Source organism: Panthera leo, chromosome C1 (assembly GCF_018350215.1).
Source record: "Panthera leo isolate Ple1 chromosome C1, P.leo_Ple1_pat1.1, whole genome shotgun sequence".
Taxonomy (NCBI): Eukaryota; Metazoa; Chordata; class Mammalia; order Carnivora; family Felidae; genus Panthera; species Panthera leo.
Genome location: NC_056686.1, coordinates 198796995 through 198813320, shown reverse-complemented (window position 1 = coordinate 198813320; position 16326 = coordinate 198796995). Strand labels below are relative to the sequence as shown.

Here is a 16326-nt window from a genome sequence, read left to right as displayed (position 1 = left end):
TGTCAAGGGACGGGCTTTATTCCAGGGTCAGCTGCCGAATGTGTAGTACACAGATGACCATGCTACTTTACATGTATAAATGTCTGTGAATTTAAGCAGTTGACTAGTTGGTGGGGGGATCATTTTGTGCTTGTTGTGTTAGTATCCATGGTAATGCATGCCTTCTGCCTTGCGTGGTTTTACTAGTGGGGAGCCACATGAAAGGAATTTTCAAAAGCACAGAGGTCTTTGTGCTTTTCCACATCATTTTTTTTTCTTTAAGATTCCATCTCCATAACTTAAGTCAGGTGGAATTTTAACTCCTGGCTATTTTTAGGAGGGTTACCGAAATCCCTAGTAACACTTCAGTTTCCTTTCATTTCTCTTTCCAACCCAGTATCCCCAGCAGCAGTATTCTGCATTCTAGCCAGGTTCTCCTGGCTTTTAGACATGTCAGACTTCTTAGTTGCTCTCAAACTCTAGTTTCTTCCAGGGTGATGCCTTTTAAACTATTAGCCACTTGAAATATCTATTGCTTTTGAGATTTTGATGTTTGCACTATAAAAAGAAATAGACCCGGTGGGATTCAAAGTCACCGAAGTTAGTTTATTTAATTTTTAGAAAATCATTGGAAGCATGCTTTGTTTGCACAGATTACTTTAAGTTTTCTCAAAACATAAAGACCAAGATCTGAGGCAACATGAAGAGACCTCATTACTCATTCCTGAGTCGTTCATATCCCTTGCTTTCTCTTATTTGAAACAGTTGATTTTATTGCTAAAGTAAAGCAGTCCTACTATTATGATAATAATGTACAGAACCTAGGATTTTTGCACTATTTTTGCACGGTTATGCAAAGCAAAAGCTGCAATAATAAAAGTGAATATTGCATTCTAATGGTATATAAGAATGGCTGAGACCTTTGCATTAAAAGCAAAAGATGCTCTCAGGAGCACCTGGGTGGCTCAGTCAGTTAGGCATCTGACTTCAGCTCAGGTCATGATCTCACGGTTTGTGAGTTCAATCCTCACATCGGGCTCTGTGCTGACAGCTCAGAGCCTGGAGCCTGCTTCAGATTCTGTGTCTCCCTCTCTCTCTGCCCCTCACCTGCTCACTCACTCTCTCTCTCAAAAATAAATAAACATTAAAATAAATAAATAAAAAGCAAAAGCAAAAGATGCTCTCTAATATTTTTTACTTGTTGAGCACTTTCTAAGTGTTAGCAATGGACCAGTGCTTTGAATTCATGCTATAATATCCACCTTCACAAGATCCTGAGCAGGTAGATATATTTTTATTAGTATCCCCGTGTTGCAGGTGAGGGAAGTAAGACAGAGAAATGCAAAGTAACTAGCGTAAGGTCCCTCAGGTACTCCTGGAGAGACAGTCCAGCCTCTGCATCCCGCTCAGGTTCTGAACTAGCTTAAAATGCCTTGAGATGTGTTCCATGTTTTGCCAGAAATGAGGATTTTTTAGAAGTGATGGCAAAAATGAAATGTGGGCTCCTTTTAAGGTGCTTGGGCAAGTGTTCACTGGCAGCATCTAAGCACTGTTAGAGCAGCTGATGCATTGGGTAGAACAGAGACATGTTTCTTAATGCTGCTGGGATTTCTGGTTTAGACTAAGTCATTATAACCGTAATTCGGTTTTCTCCTTATGCTCCAAAACCACCAATAAGATGTCTTTTCTTTTTCTTTTTCCTCCTTTTCTTCATGTAGTCGACCAAGGCCTAAACCAACCTACAGGTGACTCGTGCTTCGACCCCTACACGGTTTCCCATCATGCCGTCGGAGAGGAGTGGGAGCGGCTGTCTGAATCTGGCTTTAAGCTCTCGTGCCAGTGCTTGGGCTTTGGCAGTGGGCATTTCAGATGTGACTCATCTAGTGAGTAGCTTGCTTTGTCCATCTCCTCCGGTTCCAGGCGTTAGCACAGTGTGCCAAGCAAGCATGTTTGGCAGACAAGGGCTCTTCCAAACATGAAGCAAATGAGGGGAGACTGCTGGCCTCAAAGTAACATTTTGCATCATAAAAAATGATGGGAAATTTTACTTGTTAACTCTTGCCTCATTTCCAGGGTTATGGGGCAATATGACTATTAATTAAGAATATATTTGTGATGATAATGTGATTTTTTTACAAAAATTTTCTGTTAAGATAATAAAGTCAAATTCTCTGGAGCCAAGTCTGATGAAGAATAGCAGAGACATGAAGGAATCCCAAATCTTTTTTAATCTTTAAAGTTGAGTAAGCTCAGAGGTGAACATTTATGCTCATGCTCTCTTTCAACACACACCAATCATACACATATCATAATATATACACACTCTCATGCATACACACCCTCATATCACACATCCATGTACACACATCAGGTAGCTTGAATCTTGCCACGTAATGTAGAGAGAACAGATACTCATCTCTACATAATTAAGAATCGACTTCATTTGAAATATATTTGAGTTTCAAACTGTAAAAAGATTGTAATATTTTTAATTATACTTTCAGTTAAAATGATCCTAGAAATAACTTATTATGCTTTGAGATTTAACATTAGAATTTATAAAACTCTCATTTCTGCGTTGTTTTTTTTTTTAGGGGATGTGATTGTTATGGACAATTGGTTTCTTTTTATAGGTGTTAACCATTATGGCTTATAAACGAGCCTCCTACAAGACATATCCAGAAGTTGTATTTGGGGAAATCCAACATAATAGATTTTTAAGAGATTTTCAGACTAAAATGTGAAGTGGTTTAATTCAGACTAACATATGAAGACAACTAATTTTTTCAATGCAGGCTGGTGTGCTTGACCATCTGAAAATGGAAAGATGGAGCAGGTGTGCCCTATGCCGTTCAGTAGGAGTTGGAGCTTTTAGCATTTGGCATCATTTAGGTGGCTCTTCATTTCTGAAACTGAACTATTTTAAGTTTGTATATTTATTACCAAGCTAAGTACTTAGGCGCAACTGTGGGAGCGGAGCTATAAGGATTTATGTGATGCTTTGGCCCAACTCACATGTCCTTTGCTTATGTGTCATAATTGCCAAAGTAAGGAGTGACCGACTTGATAAAAGGGAAGAACTGGTATACTGTTATACACACTTCTGAGGTGCGTTTTGTTTTGGAGATTAAAGACATCTTTTATGTGTAGTAAAGATACAGCACTGTGACTTTTAGATGCTCCTCAGAAGCAGCCTTGTTTGTAGGGATAATAACCAGTGATCTATCATTTTGTTTGTTTTTGTTTTGTTTTGACACACAGGCCTATTCGTTTACCCTTTCCATTTACAAGAAACAGGCTGTGACTCGTGGAAACCAGCTGAGCTTTGTTTTTTGGTTAATAGAACTACTTTGTATCCAGGTTCTCTGCAAATCCAAAAAGTGACTTTTCATCTATGATCCATTCCCCAAAGACTATTTAAATCCTACTTTGGTTTCCAGTAATTTTAAACCTTAAGAGTGAGAATGCAAATGAAGGTCACTGACAATTCTTATGACATGATTTTGGCGGAATACATCGCGTCTTAAAATATCCTAGAAAATGCGAAACTGTAAAGATAATATTTTAAAATCCAACCCAAAACTGGTTTGTCATGGAGATCATGACTTTCAACTTTTCTTGCCACTCCTTCCAGGTTGCCTGGCGTTTAAAATCCTGTGACGTGTCCCAGCTCACGCACTGTCTTGCGAGTCAGAACACCCTGGTAACTCTCTGCCTCTGACTTTCCCCACCCTGCAGAATGGTGCCATGACAATGGCGTGAACTACAAGATTGGAGAGAAGTGGGATCGTCAGGGGGAGAATGGCCAGATGATGAGCTGCACCTGTCTTGGAAATGGAAAAGGAGAATTCAAGTGTGATCCTCGTACGTTGCCACACATCATTTTTAGTGGCTTATTAAGCACTCCCACTTTTATTACTGAGCTGCAGCTCTCATTCACAGAAATGATTGGAGACTTTAGGTCTCCTTGAGGAGTGAGCAGTGGGTTTGTTAATCTTTTGATTTGGGAAAGTGGAGACAAGCTTCAAAAATGAGCCATGATTTAATGTTATTACAGGGCACATGAGCACTTTTCCTCAGTATTTTGACCATAAGCTGCAGTGAAATACTACAAGAAAGCTTTATGGTTCTTTAGATCCAACTTTTAAAATACGAACCTTATCCAGTTTATCAGATTTAGTTTCTGGAAGTGCTGCCCTAAGATCTATACAGCAGTACCTCTCCTAACAATGGTTTTCACAAACATGTAGGATTTTGGCTGTGATGATGCAAATTTTGGAGAGAAACAGAACCCACCCTCTTTAGGAAGGTGAGGTCTGTTTTATTCTCAATTTTACATGAGCTTCTGACTTGTGTCTCCGCGCAGATGAGGCAACGTGCTATGATGATGGGAAGACATACCATGTAGGAGAACAGTGGCAGAAGGAATATCTTGGTGCCATTTGCTCCTGCACATGCTTCGGAGGCCAACGGGTAAGGCCAGCCTCCCTCTAATTTAAATAAGACAAAGAGGGGGCTCCTGCACTGGGGATTAAGAGGTCAGCTTCCTGCGTGTATGCTGTACACAAAGGTGTGGTAGTGCCAGTTATGAAAGTAGAAATACCTCATTTCCTGTTGGCACATAGCTGCCAACGTTAGGCCCCTCTACACCCCTTCCCAGCTCTCCCCTCCGTGGCAGCCCCAGCCCTTCTTCTCACACCTACTATTCTCGGGCTGTCTCAATTCTTCATCTTAAATTAAAGTGTTAAATGCTGCACAGCACTGGGCCTCTAGATCCATTCTGATAGGTAGGTGTTCCCGTGGCATTGCTGTTAAATATTCTGAATAACATCCTGGACCTAAGAAATTACCACTTTCTTGTATCCTCTCTCAATCCAGTAATAGATCCCTGCTGTTGGTCTAGCACTGTGCTTCAGGAATATGGGACAGAGGGAAGGAGAAATGGTCCTGGCTTTTCATGATATATTTGGAAACATTAAATTAGCATACACTGAAAGTCAAGGTGATTGAGTTTCTTAGTGAGTCTGACGAATACTTTCTAGGTAGGCTGGAATCAGCAAGAAAGTCTCCATGGAATGAGAAACATGAACTGGCTGGGGTTTAGGATGTTTCATTTTTTGTTTTTTTTAAGTTTATTTATTTATTTTGAGAGAGACAGAGTGTGCGAGTGGGGAGAGGCAGAGAAAGAGGGAGAGAGGGAGAATCCCAAGCAAGCTCCATGTGGTCAGTGCATAGAGCCCAGCGTGGGGGCTCGAACTCACAAAACCTGAGCCAAAATGAAGAGTCAGACACCTGACCGACTGAGCCACCCAGATGCCACTAGATTGTTTAAAATAGGTTGAGGGAAGAGGAGGAAGCAGAGAGACCAGAGTAAAGCACCTGAGAAGGGAAGGGGCTGGCATAAGTGGGGTCCAGGGAGCCACCCGTCTGCAGAGCGTCTTATGGTAACAAATCAGATGAGAAGAAGTGGGAAGCCACTTATGGAAAGGCTTGGAAGTCCATCATTTAAACTGGAACTTCTCAACCATTTCCTTTTAAGTTTATTTATTGAGAGAGAGAGCATGTGCACGTGTGCACGCAGGGGAGGGGCAGAGAGGGAGAGAATCCCAAGCAGGCTTCATGCTGACAATACAGAGCCTGACTCAGGCTCCAACCCGCGAACCGTGAGGTCATGACCTGAGCCGAAATCAAGAGTCAGACACTTAACCAACTGAGCCACCCAGGGGCCCCTCAACCATTTCTAGTCTGTGCTCTACCTCAGTATGATAGAAAATGCTGTGCTTTTCTCTAATATTATTTGAAATTTCAAAATAAAATGGTTCTTATAACTCACAAGCCATGAAACATAACACTCCTTTTATTTTCAATGAAAACACACCCTCTCCAACAGCTCCTCACATTCTGATACATGAAGAGCATACTCCCCACCCCAGGGTAAGATTCACTGGTTGATGCCTTTGGTATTAGCCAACTGTAGGTACCCAAGAAGAAAAGGAACATGATGAAAATGGTTTTTAGAAAGGCAGGGAAGGGTCTTCGGGTGTCTGCCTCTGTCCCCACCTGAGGACCTGAGCTCATGGAAAGTACTCTGACCTCCTCCCTCTGATGGAGGGAACCTGTGGAGGTGCTCACTGTCTCTCATTAAACAAAGACTGTGATCATAGAACTCAGGCATTTCTGGTAAGTGGTTGGTATAGAAATGTGTGATGGAAAGTTAATTTTTAGACTGTGGTCTCACTTCAGCATCTCCTCATTATTTACGCACATGAAACCTTTCATTTGTGACACCTGTTCTGTTCTAAAGAAAGTGCTAAATGAAACACTAAAGACAGCAGTAGAAACTGTTACATTTTTATGTGTGTAAAAGCCAGATTCAGTGATTCTGTAAGTAGGTATTTACCTGTATTAGGTATTAGGAGGAATATGCTTTTTTTTATAAGTTTTATTGAGAGAGAGCAGGGGAGAGGCAGAGAGAGAGGGAGAGAGAGAATCCCAAGCAGGCTTTGTACCACCAGCGCAGAGCCCAACATGGAGCTTGAACTCCTAAACCGCGAAATCATGACCTGAGTCAAAATCAGGAGTCAGATACCTAACCTACTGAGCCATCCAGGCGCCCCGGGAATATACTTTTTAATGGAGAAATATGTCTGGAATATTTAAGTGACAGTAGAAGAAAGTGATTGTATTATTTGAGGTTCTTTTGGTTATGAGAGGAAAGCTCAGCTCAAGCTGATGTAGGCAAAAAAAGACTCACAAAGCTGAAGAGTCCAGGATCGACCAGCTTCAGGGCTGCTGCGGCAGTGGCATTCAGAGTCTCTCACTCTCTCATATGCTTTGTTCCTTTGTATTGGCTTTGTTTTCTAGAAATTCCTGCTGATAGTGAAAAAGATGACCTCTGTCAGCTCCATGTTTATCACCTACAGGCTTAGGAGCAACAACGACAAAGAACCTGTTCCCTAACATTTCTAGCAAAACTCTCAGGGAGGAGTCTCAGTGGCCCCGCTCTGTCCTGTTCCCATCTCTCATCCCGTGTCTGGCCAGATGAAAGGCTACAATGCACACTAGGCATGGAAATTTAGGAAGAAGTGACAACAGATAGAGATGGCCAGGAGTCACGCAGCTGGGTGGCAGCCCCAAATCCACCGGCAGTTCAGTACGAGGTTCTCCCACTTGCTCTGTGCAAGTAACTCTTTGGGCCTGAGTTTCCTTATCGGCAAAATGAGGGTGTTTGTCCCTGTGATCGCAAGTCCATTTTAAAAAGCTCTAGGATTCTAGGAAAACCTCTCTGTCTTCTAGTGCAGAAAGCTTACTTAGGAAGTTGGGACCGGAATGACCCTTAGCAGATGGGTGGGGTTTGAATAGGGAGAGAAGGGAGAACATTTCAGGAAAAGCATAAGTAGACAGGGGCAATTATAAGATATAAGCAATAAGCCCAAATGTATTCTACAAGTTGTAAATGCATAAAATCCTCATCTAAGCTCCCTCAGTGGTTAACCACTTATAGCTTATACTTTGCCAACGTGGAAGACCTAAATTGTGATGCTCCCGGGTTATCATAAACCCCATCTGACTTCATGCCTGTGTTCTCTCAGGGCTGGCGCTGTGACAACTGCCGAAGACCAGGGGCTGAACCCGGTCACGAAGGCTCCACCGGCCACTACAACCAGTACTCGCAGAGATACCACCAGAGAACGAACACTGTACGTGCACCTGCACCTCGACTGTTTCTTCCCTAAACGCAGTTAGACACCTAGTAGGGAGTCTCTTTCTGTAGCTACCTTTCTTCTGAATGAACCAAATATTCTTAATTTTTAAAAAACACCTTTTTTTTAAAATATGAAATTTATTGTCAAATTGGTTTCCATACAATACCCAGTGCTCATCCCAACAGGTGCCCTCCTCAATACCCATCACCCACCCTCCCTTCCCTCCCACCCCCCATCAACCTTCGGTTTGTTCTCAGTTTTTAAGAGTCTCTTATGCTTTGGCTCCCTCCCTCTTTTTTTTTTTTTCTTCCCCTCCCCCATGGTCTTCTGTTAAGTTTCTCAGGATCCACATAAGAGTGTGTACCCTATGACATAATTTAGGTTCAGACTTATTAAACTCTTAAACATTTCCTATTGCCCGGTACATTGATAAGTTGTTGAAGCTAAAAATCATCTATCTATAAGTGGTTGTCATAAAATCCTCCCCGCCTTTTTTCTGTAACTTTACAGGATTTTTTTATAAATTTTTCTTCTATTTTAACCGAATGCTGCTTTTTTTTTCCTTTCCTTTTCTGTTTTAACAGAATGTCAACTGCCCAATTGAGTGCTTCATGCCTTTAGATGTACAGGCTGACAGAGAAGATTCCCGAGAGTGATATTTTCAATCCAGAGAAACAAGCATGGATTCTCTGCCAAGGTCCATCCAAACTGGAGTGATGTTAGCAGACCCCATCTTAGAGAGTTTCTTTCTTAAGCCCTTTGCTCTGGAGTGACTTCTCCAGCTTCAGCTCAACTCACAGCTTCTCCAAGCATCACCCTGGGAGTGTTTTGAGACTTTTCTCATAAATGGAAGCAGTACATCACCTGTTCTGCTCCGAAGTATTCAATACCGCTCAGTATTTTAAATGAAATGATTCTAACTTGTGATTTGGTTTGGGATCAATAGGGAAGCATAGGCACCAACCGACATACAAAATGTATTGAAATGATATTCTCAAATTTTTAAGTAGGAAAGTTACCCAAACACTTCTGCTTCCACTTAACTGGCCTGCAGTATTGTAGGGACGGCATGTCCTTGTAACTGTGGTATTTAAAATATCCACAGTATTCACCTTTTCCAAATGATTCTAGTAATGGTCTAGAAATATCTTTCTCTTACCTGTTATTTATCAATTTTTCCCAGTATTTTTATATGGAAAAAATTGTATTGAAGACACTTAGTATGCAGTTGATAAGAGGAATTTGGTATAATTATGGTTGGTGATTATTTTTTATACTGTATGTGCCAAAGCTTTACTACTGTGGAAAGACAACTGTTTAATAAAAGATTTACATTCCACAACTTGACTGTCATGGCTTGAATGTCGTATAAAGGAATTTGGGGTAAAGAAGAATCCCCACAGATGTTCCTTTTCAGGGGCGCCTGGGTGGCTCAGTCAGTTAAGTGTCTGATTTCAATTCAGGTCATGATCTCATGGCTCATGAGTTCGAGCCCCGTGTTGGGGTCTGTGCTGACAGCTCAGAGCCTGGAGCCTGCTTGGGATTCTGTGTCTCCCTCTCTCTCTCTGCCCCTCCCCCACTCATGCTCTGTCTCTCTCTCAGAAATAAACAATAAAATTTTTGTTTTAAATGAATGTTCTTTTTCAATTCAGCAAACATTGGAAAACCAATGATGTGTACAGCTTCCCCCTTGGCGATTTACATACAAAATTTTCTAAATCTGTCACTACAAAAACAGATTCATTCTTATCATTTCATCTCTTCAGTAATGGAGCTAGTTTTATATTTCTGCTTTACCAGATTTCAGTGGACTCAAATATTTATTTAGCTTGCTAGCTGGTTCTTCAGAAGTGGGATTGAAAGAACCTTTAGTTGTTTTTTTCCAACTATCATTCTTCCTTCCCTCCCCTCTCCATGCCATCCTTCATTGAATAAACACCCATTCAAAGAGGTTCCCTGCAAGGAAAACCAGGAGGCCTGTGATGTTAAAACTGCTTGAACAGTATATCCTAGAGCAGTTCTGTCTTAAGGAGATGCTGTGATAGGAGAACCTCAACTCAGCTCTGCTTGCTTCCTGCCAGCTGACACTTTTGAGGTGCCCCAGCAGAGCGGGGAACAGAGTTTGCACACTCCTGACCTACAGAGGACATCTCCTTTTCAGTTTAACTTTGGGGAAACAATAAAACTTTGAGATCAGATCTGCCATCTAAAACAGTAAATAATGGTGTTGGAAACAGTTGATTTCTAATTAGTTAAAAATTAGTAATTCATAATATACAAGAGATGGAAAACATTTTTTTAAAGTTTATATTTGAAAGAGAGAGCATGCATGCACACACGCGAGTGGGGGAGGGGCAGAGAGCGAGGGAGAAAGAATCTCAAGCAGGCTCCACACTGTCCTCGCAGAGCCTGACACGGGGCTCAATTCCAGAAACCGTGAGATCATGACTGGAGATCATGACTTGGGCCGAAATCAAGAGTTGGACACTTAACTGACAGCCACCCAAGTGCGTTTGGAAAACATTTTTTATACACTGTTGAGTAACAGAAGAAAATATTTCAATAAATACTTGCCAATGAATATTAAGACTAAATACAGAAAGAGATTTCCTCAGGGTTCATTTGTTGAAAAAAAAACATCTCACATCTGAATTGATTTATGGTTTATAAAATGCCCTGACATTTAGTGTCTCACTGGGACAAGGTTTTACAGTCTAATTTTATAAAGAATGCAGCTCAGATCAGTTTTCCTTAGCAGGACATAGAAGCCAACCCTGGGTTTCTGTTTAACGTTCCTAATCTTTCAGCTTTATTAGGCCAGTAATGACCAAGACAGCAGCTCTGAATACGTTTAAAAAAGAGAAAGGGAGATAAATCACAGAAGAAACAGATCATGGTGATATTAAGTGACTCTCTCGTTTGTCATCATTCATCACTAAAGAGAACATGTGATTCGATACAAATCTATGCACACTGTGCAGTGGATTGTCCCACTGAAGGTGCAGGCCTACCTACGAGAATGCACACAGGTCCCTCCATTTCCATATGTGAAGAGGAAGCCCAGGTAACACGTGGGTCAAGGTCTACACCCCGACTCCATCTTGCTTAACAGTCTTTATATTTTAAAACATGACAAAAGAGTAGCTATCAGTGAACCATTATCTGCAACCTAAAACTATCTTCCCAAATGTGAGTTTAGGTAAATCCACTTGGACTGTATTGATTAAATGGACAGCAAAGCCTCTTGACAACTTATACACTGATATGTAAAAAAAAAAAACACAAGCTCCATATTTAAGATTTAAAAATACCACGTTTTCCAAAATGTCTGCTAGATTCTCAAGAGCAATACATTAATTTTAAAATTAAACTGTTTCAATAGCGAACCGGTTAACTACATTCAAATAATTAGAACAAATTAAACAAATTTCAATGGCCTTTTATGTTTTGGCATCACAATGCAAGAATGGTAAAACTTTGTTTTACTATTTCTCAGAAAAATCATTCAAAAACAAGAACCAAGAGGATTTCCAAAGTTCTTTAAACAGTTTTTACTGACTCATGATACTTCTTCCTGAGACCTGTCTTAAACAGACCAGGTTGAAAATGCATAATTAAAAGACCAATCTGGGGGCACCTGGGTAGCTCAGTCAGTTGAGCATCCAACTTTGGCTCAGGTCATGATCTCACGGTTCCATTGAAAGCGAGTTGAAGCCCCGTTATCAGGCTCCCTGCTGCCAGTGTGGAGACTGCTTGGGATTCTCTCTCCCTCTGTCTCTGCCCCTCCCCCACTGTGCATGCACTCTCTCGCGCTCTGTCTTATTCTCTCTCTCAAAAGTAAAATAAACATTAAAAAAAAAAAAAGACCAATCTGGATTCAGGCAGGAAATTGCCAATTTAAGAAAAAATCAGGTAAAACTAACAAATATATCAGAATCAAAAAGAAAAATCATAGGTTTGAAGCTTTACCTTGCCTTGCTGCATTTGATTTGCAATGAAATTTATTGTGTATTTATATTGTTTTCAGCTCTAATGACCTAAGTGAATGATGCAAATTAGTCTGTATAATAATATCACTATAAGTCTGTAAGGCACACTTTCTAAGGCAGTGAATAAAGAAATGATCAGGTGGAAATTACAAGTATAGGAAATGACTTTTCTATTTAATTATATTTCCATCGAAAATTCTATTCCATTTCTGGTTGCATGAAACTCATTAAAGTGATTAAGAAACATCACATCAGCACATTTAAATGCTGAAATTGCTTCCTATTCAGTAAATTCCCATTACTGTGGTAGGGAAAGTGGCAAGCTACAATTAAAAAATCCCATTTTCAGGAGATAGATTTCAACCATTAAAAAAAAAAAAAAGACCACTCTTGGGACTTCTCGTGTTCAGGAACACTTAAAGATAAGCATAAAGGCTGATAAAGGAGAACAACACAAGGATGACCTTGCCTGCTGTGGGTTTTTCAGGCTAAGAACATTATTTAAAAAAAAAAAAAAAAAATTTTTTTTAACGTTTATTTACTTTTGAGACAGAGCCTGAACGAGGGAGGGGCAGAGAGAGAGGGAGACACAGAATCGGAAGCAGGCTCCAGGCTCTGAGCCATCAGCCCAGAGCCCAATGCGGGGCTCGAACTCACGGACCGCGAGACTGTGACCCGAGCTGAAGTCGGACGCTTAACCGACTGAGCCACCCAGGTGCCCCAGAACATTATTTTTAAAGAGTATATGGCACTCACATTTGAAATGAGAGTTATAATCATTGCCACATTGGCTCACTCCATAAGTTCGCTGAAATAAAAGATTAATTTGAATTGCAAACAAAAATCTATATAAATCACAAAGGAAGAAAATACTCTAATAAAACAGCAAGAGAAATGGTGCTTCAGCTGAAAGCAAAGAATGGAAATTCCTTTTCTAACATTCTTCACTAGGGTCAGGTAGAAGATATTAAAGCATGTTTTACATTTCCTTGAATTCCTTTTTACTTACTCTTTAGAGACATGCGCGTTTTAACAATCTTAGGAGCCAAATTTATCTCTAAAATAGCTCTTGTGTGGAGCCCCGAAGACTCACAATTAGCACTGCGTGGAGGCCGAGGGAGGCAGGCAGCTCGGGGCCCTGGAACACAAGTCTGCACGCTGCCTGCCACAGGAGGCTCCTCTCCCACATAATGCAGTGAAGGCCAAGGATTTTCCCTTGGCCTTCTCTTTTCTCTCCTTGCATTACAGTACTTTGGAAACTGCCGTTTCGTTCCAGAAGGAAACGTTGCCTCTGCCAGCAAACGGCTGGACGGGACTTTACAATGAAACCTACTGATCTAATTAATTCAGCATTAGTTGTAAGATGCTGAGCCAAGCACTAAAGAGTTATATTTGCCTCAAAAACATGCAGCTTTGGTACAGAAACTGAAACCCTCATCCATTGCTGGTGGAAAGGTAAAACGGTCCAGCTGCTGTGAAAATTTGGTGGTTCTCCAAAAAGTTAACCCCAGAATTGTGTAGAACCCAGTAATTCCACTCCTAGGTACATACTCTGGAGAACCCAAAACATATGTTCACATCAAAACCTGTACACGAACGTTCATGGCACCATTATTCCTAATAGACGAAAGGTGGAAACCATCCAAATGTTTATCAACTGATGAATGGATAAACAAATGTGGTGTGTCCGTACAAGGGAATAGTATTTGACTGTAAAAAGAAGTGAAGTTCTGATACACACTACAACATGAACCTTGAAAACACTACGCTAAGCGAACGAAGTCAGGCACAAAAGGCTATATATCATGAGTCCAATTATATGAAGTATCCAGGATAGGCAAACCAAAAGAGAAAGTAGATTAAAGGGTACTAGGGGCAGGGGGAAGGGAGGAATAGAGTAACTGCTAATGGGAACAGGCTTTGTTTTGGGTTGATGACAATGTTCTAGAACTAGGCAGTGGTGGTGACATAAATTTGTGAATATATACACTTAAAAATCACTGATTTATACAAGTTGGAATTGTTAAAATGGTCAATTTTGTGTTATGTGACTCTTATTTCAAAAAAAAAAAAAAGAGGGGTCCTGAGTGGCTCAGTTGGTTGAGCGTCCAACTTCAGCTCAGGTCATGATCTCAGTCTGTGAGTTCAAGTTCCACATCGGGCTCTGTGCTGACTGCTCAGAGTCTGGAGCCTGCTTCGGATTCTGTGTCTCCCTCTCTCTCTACCCCTTCCCCACTCCCACTCTGTCTCTCTCAAAATTAAATAAACACTAAAAAAATTTTTTTTTTAATTTAAAAAAAGAAAAGAAAATGCCTCTTTACTTACAGAAAGTCTCTGCAATATCTTTTTGCCTACTGGTAAGAAGTAAGGTGTGGGGAAACAGAGTCGATGAAAGGCTGAAGGAAATCAGACATCTCTTGGCTACCTATTTGGAAACTGAAATAAAATCTTCCACAAATATACACTTACTACTTTTGAAGCAAGTTCCATGCATTAATGTCATCCTCCACCACCTTCCATATACACAAAAAACACCAGGAATAGTAACTAGCATTTTTTACAGTATTTATTATGTTCCAGGTGGTATTCTCAGTGTTCTTCACATTGTCTCACCCACCCCTCGTAACAGCCCTATGAGGTGCATAGAGACAGAAAGTGAGGCAAAGGCTGAGTGCATAGCCTAACATCACTCAGCTTGTTAGCAGCAGTGTTGTGACTTGAACCTGACAAACTGGCTTCATGTGTCTTTAACCAGAAGTACTTTTAACCAAGAGCTACTCAGCCTTTCCAGAAGCAAATCCATCCTTATTTTACAAGTGAGGAAGGAAACAAACTGCAAGAGTGCAAACCACATGCCCAAGATCACCCAACTGGTGAGAAGCAAAACAAGTTATTGATTACCATAAAAGGCACATGGTAGTTTCCTGGAGGGAAAAATGGGAAAATAATCCAGAACAGGCTTGGTGGGGCTGCCGGCAAAAATTACTTTCCTTAACCTAGTTGATGGTGACATAAGTGTTTCTTTACATGTTCTTTTTTTTTTTTTTTTTTTTAAGTGTATTTATTTTGGGAGACAGCAAGTGAGCAGGGAAGTGGCAGAGAGAGAGGGAGAGAGAATCCCAAGCAGACTGGGCACTGTCAGCACAGAGCCCGATGCGGGGCTGGAACTCACCAACCGTGAGATCGCAACCTGAGCCAAAGGCAGACGCTTAACCGAGTGAGCCACCCAAGCACCCCTGTTCACATATTATTCTTTAAACTGTAGATGTTTTATGCACTTTCCACAGGCATGATTTGTTACAATTTATTTTTAAAAATGAATTTGTCCCTAAAGAGACCACAACACTGCATACAATTTCTACATGAGAGAAAACGCAGGAGAAATGGCAAGAGGTATGCGAAGTAGTTAACAGAAACCTCGGAAAGATTGTCTTTAAATTAAAAAAAAAAAAAAAAAAAAAAGGTAGGAGAAAATGTCTCTCTCTAACCCTGAATTGAAAATCTGGGATTAACATGGGAGTTTTGGGGGATGAGAATGGAGAAATGTTCTTTAAGCAGGAAGAAGTTCTTATTAGGGGAGAAATATAGAGTTACCAGTTTAAAGCAGTAATACAGGAAGGGAATAAAAAGTGGTTTGAACTTTATAGATTGGATGGTAGAAATAGGGTCCAAATATATCAATAATTGACATGAATACAAATGAGCTGAAAGCAAAAGGAAAGGTTGGCAAAGTGCATTAAAAACAAAAACAGGTTCCAGATGTATCTGCACCTATAGTGTAAGAGCACCAAAGAAGAATGAAAAGTGGTATTAGACATATATAAACCAGAAAAAGAGCTAGTCTAGCTATGTTCATAGTAGATAAAATAACTTACTTTATATATTTTATCTAAGACAAAAATTGCTAGTAGGATTGTAGTACATAATAAAAGCACTATGAAAAATAGTAACTTAAAAATGCAAGCACTTTTTTAGCTTCAAATATACAAGAAGCAAACATCTATAAATCTGCAGGGAGTAACGTAAACTCATCTTCACAGAGGGAGGTTTCAACCGATCTTTCTCCACTGTTGATAGATCAAACTTTAAAAAAAAAAAAAAAATCAGGGGCGCCTGGGTGGCTCTGTCAGTTAAGCGCCCGACTTCGGCTCAGGTCATGATCTCACAGTCTGTGAGTTCAAGCCCCGCATCGGGCTCTGCGCTGACAGCTCGGAGCCTGGAGCCTGCTTCTGATTCTGTGTCTCCCTCTCTCAAAAATAAATAAACGTTTAAAAAAAATCATTAAACTACAACTAACACTTTAAAAGAGATTAAAAAAAAAGAGGCACAAATAAAATAAAATGACATTATATGAAAGCAGTAACAAAATTCAGAATATCAGAAAATCTATGGAACCAAAAAGTGGGCATCTTCAATAATCGACTGCAAAAAATAAATAAAAATAAAAAAGGAGAGGAACCAGTCAACTAACAAACTTGAGATGTACCAGCCAAATGCAATGTGTCTCAGGCTCAGATCTTATTCCCAACAAACTAAGGGGAAAAAAAGCCAGTGTGGAAGATCTGGACAGTTACTGGGTATTTGATATTAAGAGTGGTTAGGTCTTTCAGTGCGATACTTGAATTATGGTGATATACTTAAAAACAGAAACA

The 16326-nt window shown here is 40.4% G+C and overlaps 1 protein-coding gene across 12 annotated transcripts in view; it reads left to right on the top strand.

Annotated features, from left to right (window-relative positions):
* FN1 (fibronectin 1) overlaps positions 1 to 9024 on the top strand; it is a 69467-nt gene extending 60443 nt beyond the window's left edge. For all 12 annotated transcript variants that reach the window (XM_042950069.1, XM_042950066.1, XM_042950065.1 and 9 more), the window contains 5 exons: positions 1698 to 1862; positions 3718 to 3843; positions 4346 to 4452; positions 7572 to 7679; positions 8270 to 9024. In XM_042950069.1, coding sequence (XP_042806003.1) covers positions 1698 to 1862; positions 3718 to 3843; positions 4346 to 4452; positions 7572 to 7679; positions 8270 to 8341 — 578 coding nt within the window. In that variant the 3' untranslated portion in view covers positions 8342 to 9024. The remainder of the gene's footprint in view (positions 1 to 1697; positions 1863 to 3717; positions 3844 to 4345; positions 4453 to 7571; positions 7680 to 8269) is intronic.
* Positions 9025 to 16326: the final 7302 nt, after the last annotated feature.